Consider the following 27,054-nt stretch of genomic DNA (forward strand, 5'->3'; position numbering starts at 1 on the left):
CCACTCCCGTCGCCCTCAAGTCCGGCGGACAGACTCGTGAATATGGCGCAGCCCTTTCCTGCGGGGCATCCTGGGAATTATAGTTTGTTTGTTTTTTAAGTTTGTTTGTTAATAGGCTGTCACTCTGGGAGGTCGAGCCCATTTCCCAACGTGTGTCCTGCCTGCGCAAGTTAACTTCGACGCCAGCGAATTCTGCTTGTGGCTTCTGCAGCTGCTTGAGAACCCGGAGGAGCATGGGGGCCGAGCTGTAAGATCCCCGTGAGACTCTGCAAAGCAAGCGAGGGAGACAGAGGAGAGCGCCTGTGGGAGACCCCCCCCCCCAAAAAAAAAGGCTGGTCGCCCACCCACTCCTTTGGATTGCCAGGAGCCTTCTCGCTAAACGCCATGCTGCTTCCATGCTGCAGAGTTTCCCGTCAAGGTAAAGTGCATTTAAATCCTGCTTTCCGGACGTGCCGTGGCGAGTAAGTTTCGCCCTGAATCTCCATAATTTTTTGCACGCTTGTGTTTTGTTTGTCGATAAGCTATCTCTTTCTTTCACGAAGAGCATTGATTCGGGGTCAGTGCTCTTGTGCATGCATGTCCAGCCCATTAGGAATGCATGTGCATTCAATCCTGGTGTAAGTCATGGCTCCCACCATTATAAGTGAGAAGTGGAAAATGAAAGCGGTGGCTTTCCTCTGGGTGAGCGTTGTCCCCCCTCAGCTTGATTCTGGACCCGCCTTGCTCCTTGGCCCCTGACGAAATGTGCTTAGGCTCGATGGCAGCTGTCAGGGGATTAAGTAGCAATGCTGTGTTGATTTGTGTCTCTCTGTGTAAGGGAAGGGGGAGTGTCCAACAGTGTAAATGTGCACGGAGCAGCTCTGTGAGTCAGAGGTGTTGTCGGGGTTTGGTTTTGAACCCCACCTGTCAAGCCTAGGAAAAGGCAAGGCCGTGACCTTAGTATGCGCAGAGGTCAACAGAATGGGGTTGACAACAAAGCTACAAGAAAGAAGTTGCCTTTTCGCGTGGGATTGCTGACCCACACCAAATATTTATTTCTCTCAGAGCCGACCCTGGGTATTTCTCCTCTTTCATCTCCCCCTGCTGGCCAGAAGTAAAATCAGGGTAAAGGTCACCTGTAGGATCTCTTACAAAACAGATCTTGTTTGGACAGAGACCAGTCCTTTTGTGGAAGGGAGACTCTTAAAAAAAGCCCTGCTCATGACTCGACAGTGATTGTTATGAATCCTTTGCAAGAATCTTAAGAACCAGCTTGGAAGGACAGAAATGAAGGCTTGAATGTTCTTGCTGGTGTGTTTTGGTCTCTGTTTCCTCCACTTTTCTTTCATCTCTACCTGGTAGAAGTCTACCTCAAAATCATAGCCTCTGACTTGAAAGATCTTACTCCAATGAGTGGTTGCTGCTGGTTAAGGAGTAAGAGGATGTGATGATTAGCCACGTAGAGCACATGAGATGAGGGGAAACCGGCTTCCTACCACCTTCAGAAACCTACCACTATCAGTTCTTTAGGCACCAGTGAGGAACGGTCATCTGGATTTTGCACTGTGCGGTAATATAGCAATGATAATAGCTTGCTGCAATTGGCAAGCATAAGAAAAGCAGGGCAGAAATAGAATAGCTTGGTTCTCCTTTACATACTAATAATGTTAAGTGCAAATAATTGTGTGTTTTACCTAGAAGTCCTTTATGAAGTAGAAAGCCTAAACGGCCTCAGTCCAGTATACCTGAAGGAGCGTCTCCACCCCCATCGTTCTGCCTGGACACTGAGGTCCAGTGCCAAGGGCCTTCTGGTGGTTCCCTCTCTGCGAGAAGCCAAGTTACAGGGAACCAGGCAGAGGGCCTTCTTGGTAGTGGCACACCCTCCCACCAGATGTCAAAGAGAAAAACAACTACATTACCAGACTTTTAGAAGACATCTGAAGGCAGCCCTGTTTAGGGAAGCTTTTGATGTTTAACAGACTATTGTATTTTAATATTTTGTTGGAAGCTGCCCAGAGTGGCTGGGGAAACCCAGCCAGATGGATGGAGTATAAATAAATTATTATTATTATTATACTAGCATGGGGGGTTTGATGAATTGTTTAAGTATGTATTATCAAGGGACTGACTGCTGTCACACATTGCCAGATAGTCCATATAGCCTGCTTTCAGAGAGGTGGCTCCTAGTGTTAATAAGCAATGCTCTTTTACTGTATACTACAAGCGCAATTGATTTTCCACACTGCTGGGAATGTTGCACTTATTCTGTATGTTCTTCCTGCTATGTTCTGCCTACACAAGTGGATGTGACATAGCTGCAGTGGGTAGAAAATTGGGAAAGACCAGTTCACGTAAATGCTATTTTAGTAAAGTGGCTATTGTTAATAACAAGAAAGGAATGTTTAATCAATTTTTTAAAAATAACTTTGTTGAATTAATAGGTTAAGCACTGTAAAGCCTTCAATTTAGTTGTATTTAAAACATAGTTTGAAAAGCATTGTAGTGCAAAAATATGGAGTGATAAAATGGTGCCCCTGCAGTAGTTATTATGAATGTGTACTGAGCTGATTCACTTACCCACCATGGTGGTGTGCATGTCATAGTCCTGTCATTTTGAAAGGATAGAAGAGTAGAACCAATAATGTCTACACTGGTGATGATTATGCTACTCATCTGTTCTCTGGGAAAAGTCAGACTCTGTTGAATGAGAAAAGATGGAAATACAACAGGGAAAGAGCAGGATGATGATGTTGGGTGAGGGCCTTGTAAAAAGTGAGTAAGTTTGAAAATTCCATACTGAACAACTAGGGTAGATTCATCTATAGTCAAACATGACCTTGTATAAGTAGCAGCCCAACTCTTTTGTTATGTCATGCTGTTGATTACAGTGGCAGGAGTTGCTTGCTCAGTTCTCTCTAGTAGCCCGGGATACAAATGAACACACCTCTCATTTAGGAACAGTCACTTCCTGCTCTGCAACTCCAGAGAGTTTCTGTCCAAATCCGCTCTTAATTTCATTGCATGACCTAGCTTTGGATGCTGGCCTTGTACTGTAACAGTCATATCTGAATAGACACCCAAATTGCAAAGATCTAGGTTGCTAGCAAGCCAGAACAGTAGTTACTTGGTCAAAACTTTAGCCGTTGGGTAAGCTGCCAAAGTGGGACGCGGGTGGCGCTGTGGGTTAAAGCCTCAGCGCCTAGGGCTTGCCGATCGAAAGGTCGGCGGTTCGAATCCCCGCGGCGGGGTGCGCTCCCGCTGCTCGGTCCCAGCGCCTGCCAACCTAGCAGTTCGAAAGCACCCCCGGGGGCAAGTAGATAAATAGGGACCGCTTACCAGCGGGAAGGTAAACGGCGTTCCGTGTGCGGCTCTGGCTCGCCAGAGCAGCGTTGTCACGCTGGCCACGTGACCCGGAAGTGTCTTCGGACAGCGCTGGCCCCCGGCCAATAGATGTGAGATGGGCGCACAAACCCCAGAGTCTGTCAAGACTGGCCCGTTCGGGCAGGGGTACCTTTACCTTTACCTAAGCTGCCAAAATGGAAAAGACAAAATCAGAAGAGTTCATGGCGAGCTGTCTGATGCTTACGTAGAAGTGTGTGTTGGTATAGAACTTACCCATGCACTATGGAATTTTGTGTGTGTGTGTGTGTGTGTGTGCATGCACACACACACACATGCACATATAGGTAAGTCACCTGTCATTTGTGAACATTAAATCATTTTTGAGTTTATTGGTTGTAGACCCTGTAAAGCTCATTATGTTTTATATAAGTTGATTATGGCTGTGCTCCACACAGATTTGTAACATATAAATTACAGCAGATATTCAGAGGTGTGGGAAAGCTGTACTGCCATAGTTTTTAACCAAAAGCACCCTGGGGTACTTTGAATGGTGGTCAAGGGTGTTGTGGGAAACACTAGCCTCATTCCTCCTTTCCATCCCTCTCTCCTCTGATGCCCTCTCGCATCTCTGCCTTCTAAAGGCTTGCACAGCTGCTTGTTGCAGCAGCCCTGGCTACAACCTCCCCAGGCAAATGGTGCCTCTGGGGCTGGCCAGGGGGTGTTGGTTGCCAGGAGCCGAGGTGGCCTCAGAGTAAGCAAGCAAGTGGGCAAGGGAGCCCAGCCAGCCAGTCCACCAACCCTTGCTGTTGGACGAGTCCTGGGCCCCTATGGGGCAGTGTGAGGAGGCACTTCTCTTTGAGGCAGGGAGTGGGGCAGCTCAGAGATCAGGGGCTGCAGCAGTGGCTATCTGGAAGGCTCCCAAGGAGAGAGGAGAGGAGGCTGAGGGAACACTCCACAAGGAAGGGTGTTCGAAAAAGGGTGAGAGTCTGCCAGCTCTGCAGGCAAGGAGAGATATCACTGGGCTCCTGAGCCACACAGAGGTGCTGCAGAAAGAATGTAGTTGGTCAAGGGTGCCGTGGACTCAAAAAGGTTGAAAACCTCTACTGTAAGGCATCATTGAGATCTGCAGCGATGTGTGGCTTATCTTTGATGATCAACTGTTTAACACTGCACTAAATAACTAAAAGGAGATGGGGGAGACATAGGATCTGGAACTGATATGGGACCCAACATTAATGTAACTGTTACATCTAAGACTGCTTCTTTAAATGGTATGGTATTTTTGTAATACATACAGTGTACAAATAAACTGTCCTAATGTAGTAGCAGAATATTTGTGTCCTTGTTGTCCGAGTTACAGAGCTGTAACAAAAAATGAATGCTCAAAACTGTTTTATTTCTTTGCAACAGCACATCGTTGTCTGTATGCCTTGAGGTCAGCAGGAAAAGATTGTCACCTGCCTTTGTGCGCAGCACGATGGGCTTCTTCCACTGTGCCACGTATCACCACCCACTATACTATCCACCCCCGGGACAAAGACAACCGGTGGGAAGGTAAGTGACAAACTTTTAAGTACAATTCATTTTTGTAGCATAACCAGGCTTGTAAATAGCTATTTGCCTAGTCGCCTGTGGTGACGAAGAGTCAATTACTGATCAACAAACAGCAAAGGTAGTCCCCCCCCCTTTAAAGGACACTTAGATAGATAGAAGATAGCACGTGGGCAGCTATATATTTTTGTGGGAAACCCTGTAAATCTGTATTTGTAATTATATTTAACAATTAACTTCGCAATTGTTTATTACTTTAGTGTAGTGTATTACTTTAGGGTGTATGGGGTGTTAGGGGAGGGATAGTGCCTTTGGTGGGGGACAGATGGTGCTCCTTTTGGGGTAGTTTGTCTTACTCTGGTCCCCACCATGCACTCAGCTCTCAGCTGCGGCTCCCAGAAGCTGTCAGCATGCGACTGCAGCAGCCACATCCCCGGAAGAGCTTCAAGTGGCCGTCTAGCTGTGATGTGGGACAGTGCCAGTAAAAGGTCATTGAACTGCATCCTAGCAAACCCACAGTTGAAAGATACCTATAAGTTCTGTTCCATTTTTTATTTTATTTTTTAGTCTTGACCCAACACTTTTTTTTCCTTCACTTGAGGCTGCAAGATCTTACTTCAAGAAGGGGAGGGACAGCTGATTTTGACAGCAAGGGCCTAGCCTCCATTTGACTTTCCGGTATATGGCTCTTTTTAAAAGGGATAAGCATGGAAAGATTTGCAGAAGAAGCGGATGTTGTTGTAGTCGGAGCAGGCCCTGCAGGACTCGCTGCAGCTATCCGACTCAAGCAGTTAGCTAGCGAACACGGCAAAGAGATCCGCGTGTGCCTTGTGGAGAAAGCTGCTCAGATCGGTGCGCATACACTTTCTGGAGCTTGCCTTGAGCCACGTGCCTTAAACGAACTTTTCCCAGATTGGAAAGAACGCGGGGTAAGAGCTTAACTTCTGCACTACAACTTTTTTCAGTTGTAGCTTAATTCTGTTTAGAATGCATGCTAGTGATTTTAAGGGAAATTGCTAAAATAGTTATATATAATATGTTTCCTCTGAATGCTATGAAATTGAAGGTATCCGGGGAAATAATGAGCATTATAAAGATATTTGGTAAAGTATCTTTTGCCAAAGAATAAATAAAATTCTGCCAAATACCTTTATCTGTTAAATCCTTTAGCTTGCTCCCTTTAATGATCAGAACCTGCAGTAGAAAACAAGTGTCTTTCTTTCACTTCATTCTTTTCTTATTTGTGCTTAATCTGACGTCTGTTACCATCCTTGAAACTCATAAGCATGTCTGCTCCAATTTTATGTGAATCTATAATGCTAATGGTATTAAATGCCTTATTAAGGGGGTTGGAAGTTTTGTAAAATATTTCTACTTATTTTTATTTCATTTTTCTTAGGCTCCACTGCATACCTCTGTAACAGAAGACAAATTTGGAATATTAACAAAGAACTCTAGAATCCCAGTTCCTATTCTTCCAGGTACAGTTATTGATGAAGACGAAAAACCTCTATTTGTAAATCTTTTGTTTTGAGCTGGGGTATAAAGTGCTTGAATGAGCTATTCTTTTGCTTAAAAGTATTAAATTTATTACCTGCCCTTCACCCTGTGGTCTCAGGGTGGGTTACAACAGTTTAAAAAGCAAAATTGAAAACAACTTGAACCAATTTACATAGTGCCTCTCCAGTTGGAGTGGTTAACCTGTGGCCCTCCAAATGTTGCTGGAATGGGGCTCCCATTCATCCCTGACAACTGGCTATGCTGGTTGGCCCTGATGGGAGTTCAGTAACTTCTGGAGGGCCGCAGGTTAGCTTTATATTGAAGAAATGTCACATCACTTTGTTCCAGTACATGCACTGTAGTTTATAAGTTGTGTTGAGGACAAGCTTGTAAGTCAGTTGATTTGGTGTCTGAGGCAATTAAGAATCTCCTGCACTGAACCAGAGAAAAATATTTTGTAAACTATGAGAGACTTTATGTTTACTAAAACATAGACTGAAACATAGGTACAGCAGGCAGGCTAGGAACACGTTTTGTTCAGTGGTAAGATTTGTGAGCACGGGGCTGAGTTAATTAAGTCATAAACTGTAACTTCGCCGTGCTAGTAAGCTGATGCGTATGGTAGAATTGTAACTTTGAATTAGTCTTAGTGTTTTACTGTTTCATGAAATGAATTGTGATGTGTTTCATCCTTTTAACTAGGCCTTCCGATGACTAATCATGGGAATTACATAGTTCGTCTAGGGCATTTTGTGAGCTGGCTGGGTGAACAAGCCGAAGCGCTTGGTGTTGAGGTCTACCCAGGCTATGCTGCAGCTGAGGTAATGGCAGAGCTGTTGCCATTCATGTTTGTGTGCATGTATGAGATTTGTCAAACTTTCATATGACACCTAAGATAGGTTTTCACCTATCAGAATGAATGCATTCAGTTTACACAAATAATCACTACACTATATTGTTTGCAGAATTATGTAAGACCATAAGAGCCCTCCTGAGCAGAACAAAGGTCTGTCTAATCCAGCATGCTGTCTCCTACAGAGACCATCTTGATGCCTTTTGACATGCATCTTGCTGCATCTAATTTACATCCTTAGGTTTTTGAAAACTTCCAGGATATTCCATGCAGATACTGTACCAGAATGGGCCTTTCCTGCAGTGGCTCCCCATTTGTGGAATGCTCTCCCCAGGGAGGCTCGCCCTGGTGCTTTCATTATATATCTTTAGATGCTAGGCAAAAAGGTTTCTCTATAGCCAGGGCTGATTAACATTCTATGGCCTTTTAACTGTGTTTGTGGGAGGAGGGCTATTCAATTTTTCCGTTATGTATTTTGTGTTCTTTTGTGCTTTTAATGTTGTGAACAGCCCTATGATCTTTGGATGAAGGCTGGTATACAAATTCAATTAATAATAATAAAAATATTTACCATGTGACTACAACTAGGTGCTGTACAAACAATAAAATTGCACAACTCTGCTTGCAGCTTCATGTTAAGAATGTTGAAATAAGAGATCTTTATTTGATTTCCTCCTCATAGGTCCTTTTCCATGAAGATGGCAGTGTGAAAGGGATTGCCACAAATGATGTTGGCATCCAAAAGGATGGGGCACCCAAGGTAAAGGCTCCTTTACTTTTTTATTAACATCATGCTTTTCACTTGGATGGCTCCTCATAAAAATGGATATTGTAAAACTTCTGTTATATGCTTGGTGGTATGAAGATGGCGTTGGACTTGCAGCTTAATTTAGGCATTTAAGTAAACACAAAGGTAGTATACTCGAAAAATATGGCTCAAAGTTCCAGGGTTGAGACAAGCACAGGCATTATTGTATTATTGCCACAGAGATTGTATAATGGAAGACACTTTTTAAACAGCATTTTGAAGGACATGTAGCTATGGGACAAGGCATTCTGCATCAAGACTTGCACCCAGAGAGCCAGTAGATTTAAAACCATGCGGAGAAAGAAGCAGAGATGTTATAAATACTTATAAGGGACTGAAAACAATGCTTTTCAACTCTACATATAATGAAGAAAAAATTAAAAACTTCAGTATAATCCTTAAAGTTCTGAGTAGATCAACATAAAACAGAGATTACTAATAGAACATGCAAGGAAATAGTAGGGAAAAAACTCATTATCAGCCTGGCATCAAGGGTCAGTTTATACTGTTTGCTCCAAGTGTTCTTCCTACAATTATAGTGGTGTTTGTAATTGTACGTCTCAGACAGAATGAAATAAATATGCTGCAGGACACTTGAACTGTGTCCCCTACATCTTACTAAGTGCTAGGAATGAGCATCACACTTTAACATTTTAGTATATGCAGCATTCACACACACACCAGTGTGCACAAGGGAAGCATAAGCTGGCTGCACAAAGTTTAAATTGGCTTTAACATAAGTAGGAAAACAACTGCTGATTTACAATCTTCCCTACCAGTTTTCCTTTCTAATGTTTAAAGCAGAACCAGAGTCTGTATTCCCTCATCAGGAACTTCCTAGGGTCCAGGTGCCAGTGATGGGTAGAGCTTAGAGGCAAGAGAGCTAACACACACCCTTCCCTATCCAGGCAAGCAGTAGACATTGTCACAGTTCAAGGACATATTTCTGCCAGGCAAAAGGATTTAAGCAGGGCATGGAGTGAGGGGCATCGCCTGAGGAGAACCCTAACGGCTAGATAGAGAGGCTTAGAGGGGCAGTATTTCGGACAGAGCACTATCCCAGCCCTCCCTCAAGATGCTGGGGGTTAAAGCTGGGATCTCTGCATTCAAAGCAGGTGCTAGGAAGATTCTCTGCAACATGGTATAATGAAAACATGTTACACAACTGCTTGCAGAGTATCTCGCCAAACAGACTTCACTTTCAAATACATATTATGTGTGTAATGATGGTATTTATTATCTTCTGTGGCAGGCTACGTTTGAAAGAGGCTTGGAGCTGCATGCCAAAATCACGGTGTTTGCAGAAGGTTGTCACGGACATCTTGCAAAGCAGTTGTACAACAAATACAATCTAAGACAGAACTGCCAACCCCAGACTTACGGCATTGGGCTTAAGGAGGTATCGCTGTATTATTGATCAGTTACAATTCAAGGTTTGCTGTCTGAATCCCACAACACAAGTGTGTTTGACATTGTCTCGGGGTACATTTTAAAGCCTTTTCAGAATAGAAATGGTATGAAAGGTTAGCTAATCTTACTGTTAGCTAATGCTTACTGTGTAGTACCTTGATCCATTCTTTAGTTTGTTAGTTCTAGATCTAAAGGATTACTACTGCCACTTTCCCCACCTTGCAATAACTACTTGTGGCTTTCTTTGGTAGAAGTCACTATATTCCAGTTTTATTCACAGCATTCTTATTCATGCAAGCTTTTAATTTTAGGACAAACATACAGTGGTACCTCGCAAGATGAATGCCTCAGAAGACGAAAAACTCGCAAGACGAAAGAGTTTTTCGTTTTTTGAGTTGCTTCGCAAGACGAATTTGCCTATGGGCTTGCTTTGCAAGATGAAAACGTCTTGCAAGTTTGTTTCCTTTTTCTTAAAACCGCTTGAAGAGGTGCAGTTGCGACTTGACCGTGCTTCGCAAGACGAAAAATTCACAAGACGAAAAAACTCGCAGAACGAATTAATTTCGTCTTGCGAGGCACCACTGTATTTCATATGTTAAATAGTTCTGGCTTGTAAACAATGCACAAGTGAAGTGTCTCAATGTTTCTTTTTAAGGTCAACATTTAGCCTTTATGGCTAATTGTCTTTGTCCCTGAATTAAAGGGAGACCCAAGGCACAGCCAAGTTGGAAAGATTTTCCAGGTATTACAGGGCTGCATGCCCCATCTCTGTATTGTGGCTGTTTTATTTCACTGTTGCAGGCTATCTTATGTTCAGAACAATGGCTAAAAACTCTAGTTTCCAAAATAGTGTTGGCTACATAAACTGGTCCTGTCGTTCATGGCAGTAGTTCTATCCATCCCGAGCCATTCTAGAAAAGGCATATTATTAGCAGTGCTTTAAATGGTTCTAATACAAGTGTGCACGTGGATGAGGTTATGCTATGTTCACTTTTAAATATAGAAGCTTAAAAAGAAAGCATACCAAAGATAGAACATGGATTTTAATCCAGGTAATTGCTCCTGAGTTACCTGTTCTACACTGCTGATCACTGTCTTAAACCTCTTCACTGAAAACTGTTTTTAGTAGGTGTGGGCATGATTTGGGACTTAAGTGAAGAAAAACTTTTCTGCTTCACATTTAGAAAATTCATTGTAAGCAATCGGTATGTTTTAAAAGAAGTAAGACTACCAATGGGAGTGAATTTCCCACACTTCCAAGGTTGGGTTGAGCCTTTTCGTGAGGCAGGACCTGTCCTGTGAAACTCAGTAGAGGTTTATTTCAAATGAGTTTTGAAAACTATACAGGGCTTTATAATATGAATTTTACTTTTTAACCAATGCGTATTTATTGATGTCCTTATGGATACTTTTATTGTTTTTATTCTCTTATGTTGTAAAACTGCCACATATATATATATATGGATTATAAATAAATAAACAGTTGTGTCAGGCAGAGGGGTCATAAGTGAAAATAAATTATATTTTCTACCCATTTTCCCCCCACTTACAAAGCATTATTTGACAGGTTATTCACTCAAGCCAATAGGTTAAAGATTGAATGTGACGGTTTCAAAGATGAAGACTTCTATTATTATATTTGCTTTCAGCACTGAGCCTAATTGTGTAGTATGGAAAGTTACACATAGCAGTTTCACTTTGGTTTAAAGTCTAGTAACGTCTTTGCTGAACTGCATTGCCTGGATTTTCCCCATTACTAGCTGTGGCTTATTGATGAAAAGAAATGGAAAGCAGGAAGAGTGGAACACACTGTTGGCTGGCCTTTGGACAGACATACATACGGAGGATCATTTCTTTATCATCTAGATGAGGGTGAACCGCTAGTAGCTTTGGGGTTTGTGGTAAGTATTTTGTACTTGCAGTGAAACTTAACTTTCTGAACACTTTTTGCTTCTAAGTCTGTTCATGGATGGCACTGAGAGATAGAATTGCTTGCATACATCATATCTTTTAAACTTTTGCTTATGATGTTCAGTAGGGAAGATTGTCAGTGCTTAACTTCTAAAAGGTTAGCAGGGTTCAAGAATTACTACCTTGAAAACATTTCTCCCTGATGTGTGAGGTTTGGTTAGTCCCCAAGTATTGGCCACATGCTTTTCAAATTGGAGCTTTTCTCAGGGGAAGAATATGTATATGAGCTATTATGCCTGTATACAGAATTCTTGAATCACTTATTCACACAAAATAGCTGCATGGCCGTACATTTCATAGGGACAGAATTACTTCTTGTAACACTGAAATTCAAAGTAAGCTAAATATATCCAGCGAGTAGCATAATAGGGAAATGAGGTGTGTGTTTGAAGCTTTGTATGCCCTATTAGTAATAGCCTACAGTTGTTGTTTTTTTAAAAAAAGTAAGTATTTTCGCATTATGTCTTATAGGTCGGTTTGGATTATCAAAATCCTTACTTGAACCCATTTAAGGAATTTCAGAGGTGGAAGCACCATCCAACTGTGCAGCCTACTTTAGAAGGTGGAAAGAGAATTGCCTATGGTGCCCGAGCTCTTAATGAAGGTGGCTTCCAGGTGATGTTTTAGTAATACAAGGTTATTTCCTCAAATGTCTCAGTTGTAGTGTTTTGTGTTTTTTTTTTTAAAGCTGCCATCTGATAGAAGCAGTCTTAATCATGAATTTAGTTGCTTGACTAAATTTGTATTTGAGAAAAACACTAGTTCTGTGGGGGCAAATACTTTGTTTCTAGGTGATTGACAGACTTGTCACAGCAGGCATCCTCCTGCAAGAGGCAGGAAGGAGTGAGCCTCCTTGCATCTGATATTTTTTAAAAGCACTTGTATTAAACTTTGCTAGCTACCCTATTGACCTGTAATATATTTTTGTTGGTTTGATCTTACCTATCAATTAAATACAGCAGCATTAGTAAAGACAAAACGCTCTAGTTGGACTGTTGTTGAACAGTTAATAAATGTCTCTGGTTGTCCTCTTTAAATGTCAAAATAAGAGATATTACAAACTGTCCCGGGAAATGTTGCACCACAATCTCATCCATGGGTAAGATTAGCCAGCCTCATCCTGGAATGATAACCCGCAGCATAACTGTACAGATTTTCACAAATAATTTATATATATTTCACAAATAATATATATATACAGAATATATATTCTATATTTCTGTAATTAAGCATACATCTGGTGTGGATTGGTAAGACGTTGAATTGGCAAGGTTTCTGCATTTAAGCCCAATTGAAACATGTTCACCAGAAAACGGCAGTAGAACCCTACTTCTGATCCAAAGAGCTCCATAGATTTTATGAAGAGCTAAGCTGGAGTCCCTGTGCATTTGTAACACTAGTTGTGTGGCTGTTCCGATTCAAGGTTTACCTGCATTGTAGGTGATGCTTAAGTTTACTTTTCTCTATACTAAAACCTGCTAGTTTTACAACTGCTGCAGTATTCCAGAGACAAATCTTTTAACCTGTATTCCATAGCTCCAAAGCATGCTCTACTAAATCTGTCAAATACACCCAGAGAGGACAGATGTTCTGAATTATTTGATGCAGCCGTATCTAGAAAAATACTAGTGGTTACAATAACCAAACCCTTTTCACCTTTCGGGTATACTAGTTGGCTGTAGAAATCTAGCAGGGGTGTAAAAATGGATTAGAAGTACTCCATGAATGATACTGGCTCTTATTTATAATGCCTCTCAGATGCTTGGATGTCTGGAGTTCCTGTCTCTTGATGTAGCAGTTGAAAAGTTCAGTAGCTTCTTTCAAAGGGGTTCATAGATGTCATTCTTAGTGCTATGGAGTTAAAATATAACACTTAGAATCCTTCTTCTTTATTGATATCATATTCAGGAACTATATAGATAACAGAAAGAGACAAAATTTGCCTCTGTGGGTAGTATTCTTTGTTCTCTTTTTATAGGTATTCCCACTTTATGACTATTTTTCTGGACCACTGCATTTGCACTTTAATGCCTTGTTTGAGCTAAAGGTTTCCCTGGTTCAAAGTTAATTTATTTGAAGATGGTGTTCTTTAAACACTGCAAGAGGGAAGCAGAGGCAGTGTAGTTTTGACTGTCTGGGCTGGCCTTTTAAAAACAACAACCCTGAAACAACGCTCCTGGCTTCCTTGTGGAGTGGATTATAATGCAAATGGAGTTTAGTATGGCAAATGTTTTACTGCAGTAGCTCCAGTTGCATCAGACTGAAAAGGAAGAGAGAAAAAGTTGGTATTGCTTAACCTTTTTGGGGAGATAATACTGATCTGCTTTATAACAATGATTGTTACCAACAAGACTAGTGATAGCTACATATATGGGAAACTTCTGGAGGGTGCAACACTGACTTCATGGTACAAGAAAAATCTGACAACTAGTTTCGCCGGACAAGCTAACAAATAAAACAAAATCAGCAAAGGGGGTGAAAACAAAAGCCACATTTTCAGGAGGCTGGTACCCTTTTATTATGCACATAGGAGAAGGCGAAAGATTGGGACAGCCTCACATTATGAATTTTTGGGCTGGTATGAATATATACTGTAATTGATGTTACCACATAACTGGAAATATAATGTTATGAGATACACCTAGGAGTAATCCAGATTTGTATCTCTGAGGGTGGGATTAAATTTTAAAAAAGAAATGGAGAGATGAGTAGATACTGATGTAAAGGTTGAAGTAGTGCTGGGAAATTGGAGACAAGCAGCTGAACGTTCTAGTTTAGGGTAGAAGGATATAGGTCTAGTCAGCTTTGAAGAATTTCAGGAAGAATGAGGAATGGTAAGTCTGAAAAACAGTGCATGATGAATCTACAGGCCGAATAGATTATGCCACCCTATATTGCTGGTTCTAGCCTCGAATGTAGACATAATGTGTGTATCTGAAGAAGTGTGCATGCACATGAAAGCTCATACCAAGAACAAACTTAGTTGGTCTCTAAGGTGCTGCTGGACAATTTTTAAAATTTTTATATCTATTTCTACTGCATCAGACCAAAATGGCTACCTACCTGAATCTAGTAGGCATAATGGCTTGGGATCTACAAAAGAGAATGCAAGCATGCTGTAAATGTTATGCTTTAATCTTCTTAATGCAATCAAACTTAAAATGTGACTGCTTGATTAAAAAAAAATATCTTTCTTACTTTGCATGAATAGTTAATAAATTAATTATTATCTCCGCAGTCCATACCTAAACTCACTTTTCCTGGTGGACTCCTTATTGGCTGTAGTCCAGGTTTCATGAATGTTCCTAAGATTAAAGGCACACACACTGCAATGAAAAGTGGTATGCTGGCTTCGGAAGCCATTTTCAACCAACTAACGAATGAGAATCTCCAATCAAAAACACTGGGTAAGATGGCATGATATGAACATTTATCACTGATGCTTTCTGATCAAATACAGTTCTAAATATCAAGGAGCTCTTTAAGCCTAGTTAATTGTCACTGGTGTATTGACCTAAAACAGCTTTGTAGAAAGCCCACAATTCACTAGCATACACAATTCATCAGACTTCCTTTTGCACAACACTTTTCAGACACAGGTCTGCGTTTTCCAGGTCTTTTTATTTTTTATTTTTGTCCCGACACTTTCCCTGGGGAAACCTGTTTACCACTAAATTGGAAGAAACAGCAATAGGCTTTTCTGCAGATTGCCATTTGTTCTGATTCAGTGGTAAACAGGGGGCTTCCCCAGGCAAAACAGTGGGATAAAAAAAAAGGTGCTGGCACAGACCTTGGAAGCATGGAAAACACCAAAAGAAAAGTCTCCACCCTACTGACTCACCTGTGTCCATTTCTTTATCACCTGTGGATAATGGACTAGTACAATACAAGCCTGCCCTAAAGTCTCATCACCATATTGCAGATATAATGGAAGGAATTTACGAGTGGAGCCTAATTATAATACCTTGCCTAGTCCTAACAATTGAGTCTCTGCTATGGCATGTCATACCCTTCAAGAATGAAATGATACTCTGGGTGAGATTAATCGGAAGTTTACACTGGAAATTACAGGTTGATAATTTATATGTGTATTTGCATTGCTTTACAACTTTTTTTTTTTAAAAAAATAGTATTTCCACTAAAGTCGCTGTCCAAAATGACTTTCGTTTTCATCTTAAATGCAAGGTGTTGTTTTCTTCATTTTAAATGCAGATTCACTTTTTTAAAAAGTTAGCACCTTGTACATGGGGAAATGCCTACGTTTAGCTGTTAAACAGTTAATCATGTTCCATGCAATCCTGTGCATTTAGTCAAAGGTGGATCCCACTGAATTCAATTAGGCTTACCCTCGAGTGTGCACAGAATTGCAACCTCTGTGTTTTAATTCTGTAGTGTATAATTTTACTACTTTTAAATAGAAACAAATGTTACTGTCCTTCAAACATGTTAATTTTTGGTCTTATTAGTGTAAAACTCAAAGAGTAAACAATGATATATACATACTGTATTCAAAGTTGTCTGCCACTCTGCTTTTTCAGTATCCATTCAGATATAAAATTATTGAAGTATAGCTCTCCCGAGCAATTTATATTTTCTCAAATGTAAACTACTGCTTTGTTGCAAATTATAGAAAGCCTGGCTCTTATCAGTATCACTAGTTATCTCCTTTTAAGTGGAACTGTAAGATGCTACTGACTTTCTAAACATTTAATAAACAGTCCCTTGTTTCTAGGACTTGATGTGCCTGAATATGAAGACAATCTGAAAAAATCCTGGGCATGGAAAGAACTCTATGCAGTCAGAAATATCCGTCCTTCATGCCATGGACCCTTGGGTGTGTATGGTGGAATGATTTACACAGGCATATTTTACTGGATACTAAGAGGAATGGAACCTTGGACCCTAAAGCATCCAGGTAGGTTTCTAAATTAACAGCATCTGGGCAACAGCCATGAGACTTTCCCTTCTTCTCTCCTTTCCTTTTCAGACCATCATGCCCCTAAATCTGTTGGACAGTCCGGTGCTCTGTTGATTTGGGGGACCCACTAAGAACAGACTGCAGAGGGAAGGAGAGGAAGTCTAACTATTGTGCAAGGAGGCTCACTCTTTCCTGTTGAGACCTTTTCCACAAACAGGCCAACACCACAGAAAAGGGGTGGATACATTGCATCATTTATATGACTCTCCCAAGTTCTTTATGGCTCTCAGGATCCCCCCAAATTTGTCATTTTTTAAAAAAGTTATTGACCACTCCTGATTGCCCTTCTGTGATACCATGCCTACAGGAATTTTTTTACCCTTCAAGATATGTCCTTTAAAAAAAGGGGGGGGAGACCATGCCTACTCTACCTTCACCACCATCCCCTTTCCAGTTGTGGAACGCATCACAGCAGTAGAGGCATTTCCTTCAGAGAAGCAAAGTTACTTAGAAGATAGTACTGATATGCTCCTTTACTAGAGTATGGTGATATAATTTAAGTTTTGCTTATATTTAAGTTTTTCCCTCTGCTGATATTTTAGGGACAGATGCAAAGCGGCTAAAGCCAGCCAAAGACTGCACACCTATTGAATACCCCAAACCTGATGGAAAAATCAGTTTTGACTTGCTTTCATCAGTGGCTCTGAGTGGCACAAATCACGAACATGACCAGCCAGCTCATTTGACTTTGAAAGATGATAGTGTTCCTGTCAATCATAACTTAGCTCTATACGATGGACCTGAGCAACGATTCTGCCCTGCAGGTACCTAGCACAATTTGTAGTGTGTGGAATTGCAGGTTTGTGGTTTTCTCCCCTTCCTCCACTTTTTGTTTTCCTACATACCATAACTTCACTTATCAGCTTGACCCCTTGGTTTTTGATGGGGGCGTTTTCTGGCTGAATTCTACTGTACTTTTAGAATTAGGTTACTTCTTCCACTAAATTCAATTTTCCTTTTTACAGGAGTTTATGAATATGTTCCTGTGGAAACTGGAGATGGATTGCGGTTACAGATAAATGCTCAGAACTGTGTCCATTGCAAGACATGTGATATTAAAGATCCCAGCCAAAATATTAACTGGGTTGTACCTGAAGGTGGAGGTGGACCAGCTTATAATGGAATGTAGTCTTGATCAAAACTAAAAGAACACCCTAGCTGCAGAACCATACAACTTTGGGTTTGCCACATTTTTCTCAAGAGCTGCTATCAATGGTCCTCTGTGAGGTTAGCACACTATTGAAGGCTAAACTGAAGCAGTAAATGCAACTGTCAGCATGTTCAGAAGTACAGATGCAATAGAAAAGTACACTCAAATAAGCCTAAGTCTATCAAAGTGGAACAAGAACAGTTTGAGTACAATCTGGTCTGATTTGCCCAACCTCTCCAATCCTGAACACTAATAATGGATGTGACCCAGAGTAAAATATATGAAAGCTGAAGGTTAAATTTCAGTGGATTTTGATTGTAAAGATTAGTCAGACATCAATCATATGTAACACGAGGTACAGAGCACTGCTGGCTAGAGGTAGTTTGATATAACTTGATTTTGTTCAAGTAATAAAGAATACTTTCCCTATATGATTACAAATTCAGTTTATTTCTTCAACACCATTCTAACAGCGTTTGAATCTTCAGTAATGAGTGTTACAGGTGAGGGATAAAAGGGGTGGAAATAGCTTGTTTAATTTAAGCCTCTGGTATGTAACCAAACTTTGTTCAAATTCTTTGCACTCGGTCGTTCTGAAGTTTTACGAAGTAGCTTTTCAAACACTTTTTAGGTTAAAATACTACTACTGTTAAGTGTCTTACCATTTAACTTAATAATGAAAGATGTTTGAAATTATATGCAACCTTAAGAAAAGCCAAGATGTAAACATGTGAAACAGCATCAGTATTAGTGACAGTCAATAACACACTGTCACTGCTACTCATACTAATCCTGCCTTTATCAGTGCACAAGTTAAGGAGGAGAAACTATCTTGACTTAAGCAAACATCTTTGCATAAGCTGCCTTCTCTTTTTCTTTCTCATTCTTTATCTTCTGCTTAACTTTTTGTACTTCCATTTGGATAGCTGTGGAAGTAAACAAACAAAAAGTGGTTAAAATTGCTGTTTTATGCTTTTGCAGAAAACTTTCACACCTTTTTCCAAAAGTAACCTATTTACAATACAAATTCCCATTCCAAAAATTCATTTTCCCCAAGAGTGGGTTGATTTAAGAATAAGCTAGTCAAACCGCAGGAGAGAAAATAGTGTGAATATAGCTTGTGTAACTTAAAAGCCTGTGTAACTTAAAAGTCATGCATGTTCATTTCAGAGTACATAACGCCCTCTTCCCTTACTTTTCTCCCCACCCTCACTGGGATACATATACTGGCTCAAGTAGCAAAAAAATGTTTTCAGTCTGCGGTGAAACTAGTGCAGCTTATTCAAAAGGCTACCTAGTCAATGGTACTAAGCAGAACGGCACTTTACCTTTGTCTTGAGGTGCTATGCCTTGAGCCTTCTGAAGCTCAGCCTTTAAAGAAAAAGAAAAGAAGTAAGCAGTATGTTTATGTATATCTTACTTTAACGTTGTATGTCAAACCAAGTACTTGTAATTACCAATGCCTGATCATAATCTTTTGTTCCTTCCCAAGCTTGAGCCCTTCTGTAAAGTGCTTTGGTGTTTGTAGGATCTATGGCCAGAGCCTGCAAAATAATAAGAACAGTATTTCTGATATTTCTTATGATTCAATAAGCAAAACCAGCTACTGAAATAATTTGAGCAGCAGCATCTCACGAGAAATTTTTAGCAAGGAAACAAATGATGCAACTCCTTCCTAGGTTTCTTTCAAGCAAAAGCTAGTTCTCCTTATCAGCCTAATTCAAGTTGTTAATCTGATAAGCAACAAAACCTTCCTGTGTGCCCAAGTAATAGAAAACATAAATGGCTGTTTGTTTTCCTCTACACAGTCTTTTGTGGACATTCTGGTATCTATCCATTTAAGTAGCCGCTGAACTATGCTGAACAATCAGTATGAAATAAGACTGAAAAATATCTGGACAGTATACCGACACCTTGTGGCTACTCGGATAAGCAATTTACATCACCTAGAGATCAATGGCTACTAAGTACCAAAATATTTTAATCACAAAATTACCAATAATTCAATCAAGCTGCACTAAAGCAATTTCTTCCTCTAGCCACATACTGAATCTCAGCTTGTGAGGACACAGAGAAGAGGGCTCCTATTGATTTTATTGGGGCATATGTAGGTACATATAACACAATGTAGGTCTGCATAAATTTTGTAGGCTTCCCCTATTCATTATGTTTATATTTCTTAAGACATGTGTTGGCCTATCTGTGTGTTACTGATCAGTGGCCCAAGCAATACATCCCAACATGCAGATGCTAAACATGAATGGATCAAGGCACATGGCAAGAGCATTTAAATATGACAGTTGTGGAACACTAAATTGGGCTTGAAAAATGCCTCAACAGAATTGTATTGCGTAGGACAAAAAGGGAGATAAGGGGGAAATGTTATTTGAGGGCCAAACAAGAAATGGCAGGTTATTGGTTTTAAAATTTTCATCAATGCTGACCTAATGCAATGAATCCAAAAACTGGACAGATAAGAATTAAGAATGCTTTGCTATGCATATTGTTTTAAATAAAATTGTGTCATAAATTGTTTGTTGGATTCTACTTTATCAATTTTTCTGAGCCAAAATATAAGCAATATACCTTAGTACAGTTTTCAATTGCATCTTGCCACTCCAACAGTTTCAGTCTGCAAGCAGCAATGTTTAGGTAGCAGCTCAATGCTACAGCATTCAACTTTGCTAAATCTTCCTTGTCTACTATAGCTTTAGAAGCTTCAATATACCTGTACAAAATAAAATGACAGAATTTGCATTATTGTATTACCACATGTCTAACTTGCAACACTAGCTAAAGCAGATAAAGGGGGGATGGCCTATTTATGCTTCTGATCAGTCCCAAAATATCTGGACCATGTTAGTTTCGAACCCCCAATTGCATTACCTTAAAGACTTGCTGTATTTCTTGACTGCCATTGCCCAGTTTTGGGATTTGAAGAAAGTGTTACCTATATTTTTTACATCTTCAGCTATAGACACAACCTGGTGAATCTACCAAAAACACAGAGAGAGAGAGAGAGGAGGGGGGGGTGGTATCATTCTGTAATTTGCAAAACATTTCCCTGTTTTCTTGGGAGAAGGCCTGCAAGTTTAGAATCTGGGTAAAACATCAGTGTGGCAACTGACTATGCAATGACACATTGCTTTGTCATAAGTCGGAAGAACACTTTACTATATTGTATCTTTATTTAGTTGGTGTATTTATATAGACTCTGCCTAGTGAAGAGCTTGGATTAAACCCATTTGGCACTTAAATTCTGAATGAGTTGAGATGAAGTGTGGCTTTTGTTCTGTAGTATTCTTTCCTGATACAGGAGCCCATTAGTATTTTGTTGTATGACCAATGCACCCTTTGCTATGCGTGTTGTCTGCAGGCAGTACACTGATATTTTTTACTCCCTTGCCTATGAGTCAGCTGAACATCAGGCCTTGTGAAACCCTGCCCACAGCGCTGTGCAAGACCCAATGGTCAACGGTAGCTTGCAAAGCATCTTGCACATGGTTTTGCGGTCATTGCTGATCGGTGGTGCCTGAGCCAGATCTTCAGCAGCCTCGCTTCTTTTATTACATTTAAATCTCACCTTTCCTCCAAGGAGTTCAGTGTGTCATACATTGCTCTCCCTTTCCCCATCTGATCCTCACAACAATCCTGTGCTGTCTTAATAAATGCTACTCTGTTTTTTGTAAGAGAGGTTCATTTTCTGTTTCCTTACAACTCCCACTGCATCACCAATCTTTTCTCAATGAGAAGAGATACTTACATCTTTTAAATCCACATCAGAATCTTCAGGAAAATCTGTGTGAGTATCTCCAGAACCATCCATAGGAGCAAGTCCCCAGTTATCCCCTTCTTTCAGTTCACCACACTCTGCAATGATGCATAACTGTAAAAATAATAAGAGTACATGAAAGGCAACTTTACCTGCGAAAGACAGCTTACTCTGAATTTTCAGAAAACATGCAATATGTGCTGTTGATTTCAAGCCATTCAATTGTGCAGTTTCCACTGAATATCATTCAATTTGCTAGAATGCCAGTTAAATAATGGGAATTACTAGATACGTGTAACTGTTACAAGAGAAGAGATTTTGCCTCAAGTCCCAGCCAAATTCAGCCAACAACCCACCACCCAAGTTTGCATGCACACCCTTTACCATTTTTACCATTCAGTAGCTATCTTTTATAGTTCAGCTGTTTTTCACACTTCCAAAATAAAACTTGACTCATTTATAATACTGAAAAAGGATTTCTTCTAAAGCTGTCAAAGCTTACCTTAGCAGGTTCTTCCTCCTTTACTTCAACATTTTCTAGTAGCTTTACAACACCCATGCCTTTGATCACTTGGCCAAAGACGACATGTTTCCCATCAAGATGAGGAGTTGGCACAGTTGTGATAAAGAACTGGGAGCCATTAGTGTTGCATCCTGAATTTGCCATGCTGAGCAAACCTGGCTGATCGTGCTATATAAAAAGATACCAGTGTAATTCTGATTAGAATAATTCATGAATGAAGAATCAGAGACATCCTGCCAACAAGACAAAAGGTTACAAGGAAAATGGCTTGCGGTATCTTAATTAACGTAGTGAATGTTTTCACATGATCTTGGCCAAAAGGCAGAGAAGCTGTTCCTGAAGCAGAGACAATGCCAAGCAAGGCTTGTGCCTGTCCAAAGGAAATTATTAAGCTTGAGGGTAATAAATAACCCAGACACTCAACGAACTTAATAATAAAGTTAAATAAGATATTTAAGATAATGTGCAGAATTTAATTTGAAGTCTCTTATTCACATTTAACAGCTTTTATATTAGATCTCAAGAATTCATATTAAGTAGGAGTCTGAAACATTTCCCTCAAATGAGATACTTGTTAAATGTTAGCTATATTTAAATATACTTCAGCTAGAGTTGACCTTATACAGATAATTACTTAAAATGAATTGTGAAAAAGACTCTATGAATTGAAAGTGGAGACACTATATGTAATTTTATTTGTTTATTTGCTTGTTTGTTACACAAAAAAAGCTTTAATACAACTTTTTTTAAGGCAAAGTCACATTTCATTATGGTAAAAATGAAAAACATTCATAATTCTATCAAGTGACAATTTTAATTATTAAGCCATTACCTTGTAATGGAAGTTTTCATCATCAAATTTTTCACCATATATGCTTTCTCCACCTGTTCCATTTTGATGTGAGAAGTCTCCACCCTGGATCATAAATTTCTTGATAACTGCAATTTGAACACAGAAAGATGAAAGCTAGCATTAGGTTGGACAACATTCCAAAGTCCTATTTCATGTAATGCATAAATTATAAATCTATAAGCTTAAGTGAACATACCATATTTACTCAAATCTAATGCTCACCAGTTTTGGCCAAATTATGTTGTGAAAATTAAGGTGCACATTAGATTCAATAGCACATTTACATTCACCAGCAAATACTTCTTTTAGTTTCAAGATTCTGAAAACTGAGGTGCACATTAGACTTGATGGCGCATTATACTTGAGTAAATATGGTACGTTTCTTGAGTACAGGGAGTTCTGCATACTAGTATAACCACCAAGAAAACTCCATCCCACATCCCCACACAATAAGCAAGACTTGTGTAAGACGTTAAACAGGATGTTATGAGAGCAAGCAAGATGATGGCAAGGCTATCTTGGTCCAGCAATGGCTGTAGTTGGATAACCAAATGTAACTGGAAAAAGAACTTCTTGCCACTTAGGCACCCAATGACAGAGCGGGATCAAGGAGCACCCGCAGACAACAAACCCGTTTCTTTAGAGGGAGCGCAACTTCATCCACAACAGAGCAAAGAACTGGGCCCACCCACCAACAGTGCCTACTTATTGTCAGGATTCAGCTTCAGTTTGCTGGTTTAATGGTGATGCTCTTTTTTGTCTGTTTTGTGGTTATTTATTGTTTCATTTATAAATTATACTTCACCATGGAAGTTTTCGTTTAAACAGAAGAGTAGGACACCAAAATAAAGGAAAGGATTTAAAACAAGTATAATCTTCCTTTCAGCTAACCCAAGGAAACAAAAACAAAACAAACTTACTTCTATGAAAGGGGCATCCTTTGTAATGAAGAGGCTTTCCAGTGGCTGGTCCAATACCCTTTTCTCCAGTACACAATGCACGAAAGTTTTCAGCAGTTTTAGGTACAACATCTGCAAACAATTCTAATACGATTCGGCCAGCTGGAATGAAGAGAGGTCCAAAGTTTTATTTTATCATACCAGCATCCTGCATTCCTCCATGTATATTTGTATAGCGTACCATTAATTCACCAATGGTATTTTCACAATACCCAAATAACTTCACGGCTAGAAAATGACTTGAGCATAGGCTTTCCACGAGTCAATAAAACTCTCTAGTTACTATGCCAAAATTGAGCAATTCCAGTGACAACCTAGGTAAAGCTCAAATTTATCTTATCTGGCACCCATGCTTGACTCAGTGCCACTATTTATTAATAACATGGGAGAGGCCCATTGTTCACCTTGGGTGCCGCTTGTTGGTGGTGTTACTAGTCTATATGCATACGGTTAGAAAAATCCTAATCAACACAAATTTGATAGTTTGCCTTAGGCCATGTGTTTTGCCTTGACCAAGTGCATTGAAGATTATACAGTGCATTTTTTTAAATACCAGCTTTTTCCATTCCAAAGTACTTCTGATCAGAATGGGAACACTGATTCTTGATTGCTGCCATTAATTTGAGGCCATGCCTCATTTCTGAAACCAGATATAGCTGTTACATGCCATGTTATGAATTAATTCAATTTTGCATCTGCCCAAGTACAGTGGTGCCTCGCAAGACGAAAATAATCCGTTCCGCGAGTCTCTTCGTCTAGCGGTTTTTTCGTCTTGCGAAGCAACCCTATTAGCGGCTTAGCGCTATTAGCGGTTTAGCGGCTATTAAAGGCTTAGCGGCTTAGCGACTAAAAGGCTATTAGCGGCTTAGAAAAAGGGGGGAAGCGGAAAAAAATCAGAACACTCGCAAGACGTTTTCGTCTTGCGAAGCAAGCCCATAGGGAAATTCGTCTTGCGAAGCAGCTCAAAAATGGAAAACCCTTTCGTCTAGCGGGTTTTCCGTCTTGTGAGGCATTCGTCTTGCGGGGCACCACTGTACTGCACTTTAGGGAGCTCCAACCTCAATGTGATGGGGAAACTCTTACTTTGCACAGAAAGAGGTAAACAAAAATCACACACCAAAAGGGAAATTTAATAGAAGGGAAGCAACGTTGGCATTCAGATCATTCACATCTGGGACAGTTCAAGTTGATAGAGGGTGAGACTCAATCTCAGGGTTGCGGGTTTGAGTGCCACGTTCGGCAAAAGATTCCTGCAGTGCAGGGGGTTGGAGTAGATGACCCTCATGGTCCCTTCCAACTCTACAATTCTATGGTTCTCTATTAAAGTATCCTGATCTCAGGCTTTCCACTCAGAATAGCTGTGATGTGACCCTTTCCTCAAAAATCAGAATCTGTCCAGGCATGTTATTGGGCGAAATGAAGCGATATATAACACTAGAAGGCAATATATATATATTTACAATAATTCTGTAGTTCAAGCCAGGAAAAAGAAATTAGTTCTGGAATTTTCTAGCCTGCCTTAGCACTCCTTAAATCTGGAGAGTCGAGGTTTACACAAATACACGCGTTAAAGCCGTAATAACATACCACTCCAGGTTGCTGATGAGGGAATCGCTTGTTCTGAGGGGATTTTTATTTTTTATTTTTACTTATTTTATAGTTAACATATAAAGCAGGATGGGGCAGTACGTTTTTTCTCTAGTCTTGTTTGTGCAGTGAGGGACTTCGCGGGATTTATTCTAATTTGGGTTTGTTTGTTTTTTAATTATGGGGAAAGCGGGGGGGGGAGGGTCCTTAAGTGTTCCCGTCTCCGCCAACCCGCTTCCCCAATATTTTACTATATATACGCCGCGCGCTACGGGCGCGCAGCTCTCCGTGCGGCGGCGGCGGCCTGAGGGAGAATTCCCACTCGGGCGAGAGGGAAACGATACAAAAGATCCGGGGGCAGCGCCGCTTCCTCCCGCTGCCCGCCCTGTTGGCTAAGGCAGAGCTTGCAGAACATTGGACAGCGGCGGCGGCAGCAGCAGCAGCACACGGTCCTCCGACCACCTGCTTGCCGGCCACTGAAGGGGCCTCGGCTAGGCCGGACACTCTCTCCCTCCCTCCTGCCCCTCGCGCCCTTCCCGCCGCCGGGGAACCTTCCGCGCGCCCTTTCCGCCGCCTCTTCTCCTCCCCGCCACCCCCCCCGCACGACCTCTCTGCCATTTCGCCTCTCCCCGCCCGCACCTCGTTCTCCCCCAACGTCCACATCGAGAAACACCCGGGGGTTGCTCGGGCTGGAGGGCTTGCAGAGAGGAGACTCGTGAGACATGCCGGCTGCTGCTGCTGCTGTTGCCTCACGCCGCCGCCTCCTCTGCGGCTCGGCCTTCCGCTGCGGCCTGCAGTGGAGGCTCCGCCTTCCTGCTTCCAAATGAGGCGGGGGGGGGGAAGCGCGCCGGCCGCCCCTCCTTCCCTGTAGCTCCCAGGCGAGCTTCTAGAAGAGCGCATGGCGGCGGAGGCTGCTGCTGCTGCTGGGGACATCGAAGCCCGAGCGTGTTTTGGGCACGGTCGTTTTGTTTTTCCCTTCCCGTCTTGAGTGGAATTTGCTTACTGACTCTCTCGAGTAAATTAAGGGTGGCAGGCCGCCTGGTTGCGAAAGGACAACGTTGCGACGAGCTTCGTTTCCAGAGCTGCGTCCTCCTGTCCCTCGCGAACACTTTCGGTGTATATACACTCTCCAAGAGGACGATATTTCTGCGTGTGAATTTAACACCAGTGCCTACGCCGCTTGACCTCAGTTCTCCGTCATCTCTTAGTTTTTGAGGCAGGAGGGGCGGGATTTTGAAGTGACATGCGGCTTTAGTTGCACAGGACAGGAATGTCATTGCCATCATCATCATAATCATTATTATTAAAGTGCACCTGTGAGCTTTTGCAGAGTGCCTTATAGTGACAGACCACATATTTAGGTATTCAACTGCGTGATGGCTTCGCGTAGGCAAGTTTTCAAGGCTGAAAAGAAGAGGGATGATACGGTTGTGTGAAAATGAGTAACAGAAAATCAAAATACCTTAAAACGAAAAGATTAAACCAACTATGCAACATGTCAGAGTTCCTGGGGAAATAGAAAAGTTTTTGGTTCAGTTTCAGATAAGCTTCCTATGAAGGGCATTCTATGTGCAGGAATCTGTGACTGAAAAAAGTCCCCTCTGGTGGTCACAACCCTCCAAACAACAGATAGGAAGACCTTAGTGTTTGTGCAACCCCATATAGAAGAAGGCTGATTTTAAGGTCAAAAGCCATTTAGGACTTTAAAGGCAAGCACCAACACCAGAAGGCCCAGGAGAAGTATATTTTGTCTTCTTGTCATATGCCATCCAGCAGGGTGACTATATCGCTGCTGTCTGAAACCAGTCTGAAGCCACT

General features: G+C 41.1%; 2 protein-coding genes and 1 long non-coding RNA gene across 3 annotated transcripts; 1 reads left to right on the forward strand and 2 right to left on the reverse strand.

Annotated features, from left to right (window-relative positions):
• Window positions 1–17,983, forward strand: ETFDH (electron transfer flavoprotein dehydrogenase). Its single transcript, XM_082237229.1, has 13 exons — window positions 1–418; window positions 4,732–4,875; window positions 5,572–5,801; window positions 6,272–6,353; window positions 7,075–7,193; window positions 7,908–7,985; window positions 9,286–9,432; window positions 11,204–11,344; window positions 11,886–12,029; window positions 14,653–14,821; window positions 16,147–16,329; window positions 16,935–17,156; window positions 17,358–17,983. Exons 1-13 carry the CDS (start codon window positions 385–387, stop codon window positions 17,519–17,521), a joined length of 1,857 nt encoding a protein of 618 aa, XP_082093355.1. The 5' UTR covers window positions 1–384; the 3' UTR covers window positions 17,522–17,983.
• LOC309540460 lies at window positions 14,106–14,719 on the reverse strand. Its single transcript, XR_014223312.1, has 2 exons — window positions 14,613–14,719; window positions 14,106–14,554 (listed from the first exon to the last, which is right to left on the reverse strand). It is a non-coding gene; the product is annotated as an uncharacterized lncRNA (long non-coding RNA).
• On the reverse strand, window positions 17,972–26,049 carry PPID (peptidylprolyl isomerase D). The gene is made up of 10 exons (XM_082237261.1): window positions 25,876–26,049; window positions 23,611–23,751; window positions 22,670–22,776; window positions 21,817–22,005; window positions 21,306–21,428; window positions 20,429–20,535; window positions 20,129–20,270; window positions 19,000–19,086; window positions 18,871–18,913; window positions 17,972–18,468 (listed from the first exon to the last, which is right to left on the reverse strand). Exons 1-10 carry the CDS (start codon window positions 25,958–25,960, stop codon window positions 18,380–18,382), a joined length of 1,113 nt encoding a protein of 370 aa, XP_082093387.1. The 5' UTR covers window positions 25,961–26,049; the 3' UTR covers window positions 17,972–18,379.
• Between the last annotated feature and the right edge of the window lie 1,005 nt (window positions 26,050–27,054).

This window comes from Podarcis vaucheri (genome assembly GCF_965113315.1).
Source record: "Podarcis vaucheri genome assembly, chromosome: 9".
Taxonomy (NCBI): domain Eukaryota; kingdom Metazoa; phylum Chordata; class Lepidosauria; order Squamata; family Lacertidae; genus Podarcis; species Podarcis vaucheri.

Coding starts and splice junctions, on each gene's coding strand:
- PPID (XM_082237261.1), bottom strand. CDS start 25,960: ATGTCTCACGAGTCTCCTCTCTGCAAGCCCTCCAGCCCGAGCAACCCC. Junction 21,429..21,816: donor AGGAGGAAGAACCTGCTAAG/GTAAGCTTTGAC, acceptor TTATTTTTACAG/TTATGCATCATTGCAGAGTG. Junction 18,914..18,999: donor AAGATTATGATCAGGCATTG/GTAATTACAAGT, acceptor TTTTCTTTAAAG/GCTGAGCTTCAGAAGGCTCA.
- ETFDH (XM_082237229.1), top strand. CDS start 385: ATGCTGCTTCCATGCTGCAGAGTTTCCCGTCAAG. Junction 5,802..6,271: donor CAGATTGGAAAGAACGCGGG/GTAAGAGCTTAA, acceptor CATTTTTCTTAG/GCTCCACTGCATACCTCTGT. Junction 17,157..17,357: donor GCAACGATTCTGCCCTGCAG/GTACCTAGCACA, acceptor TCCTTTTTACAG/GAGTTTATGAATATGTTCCT.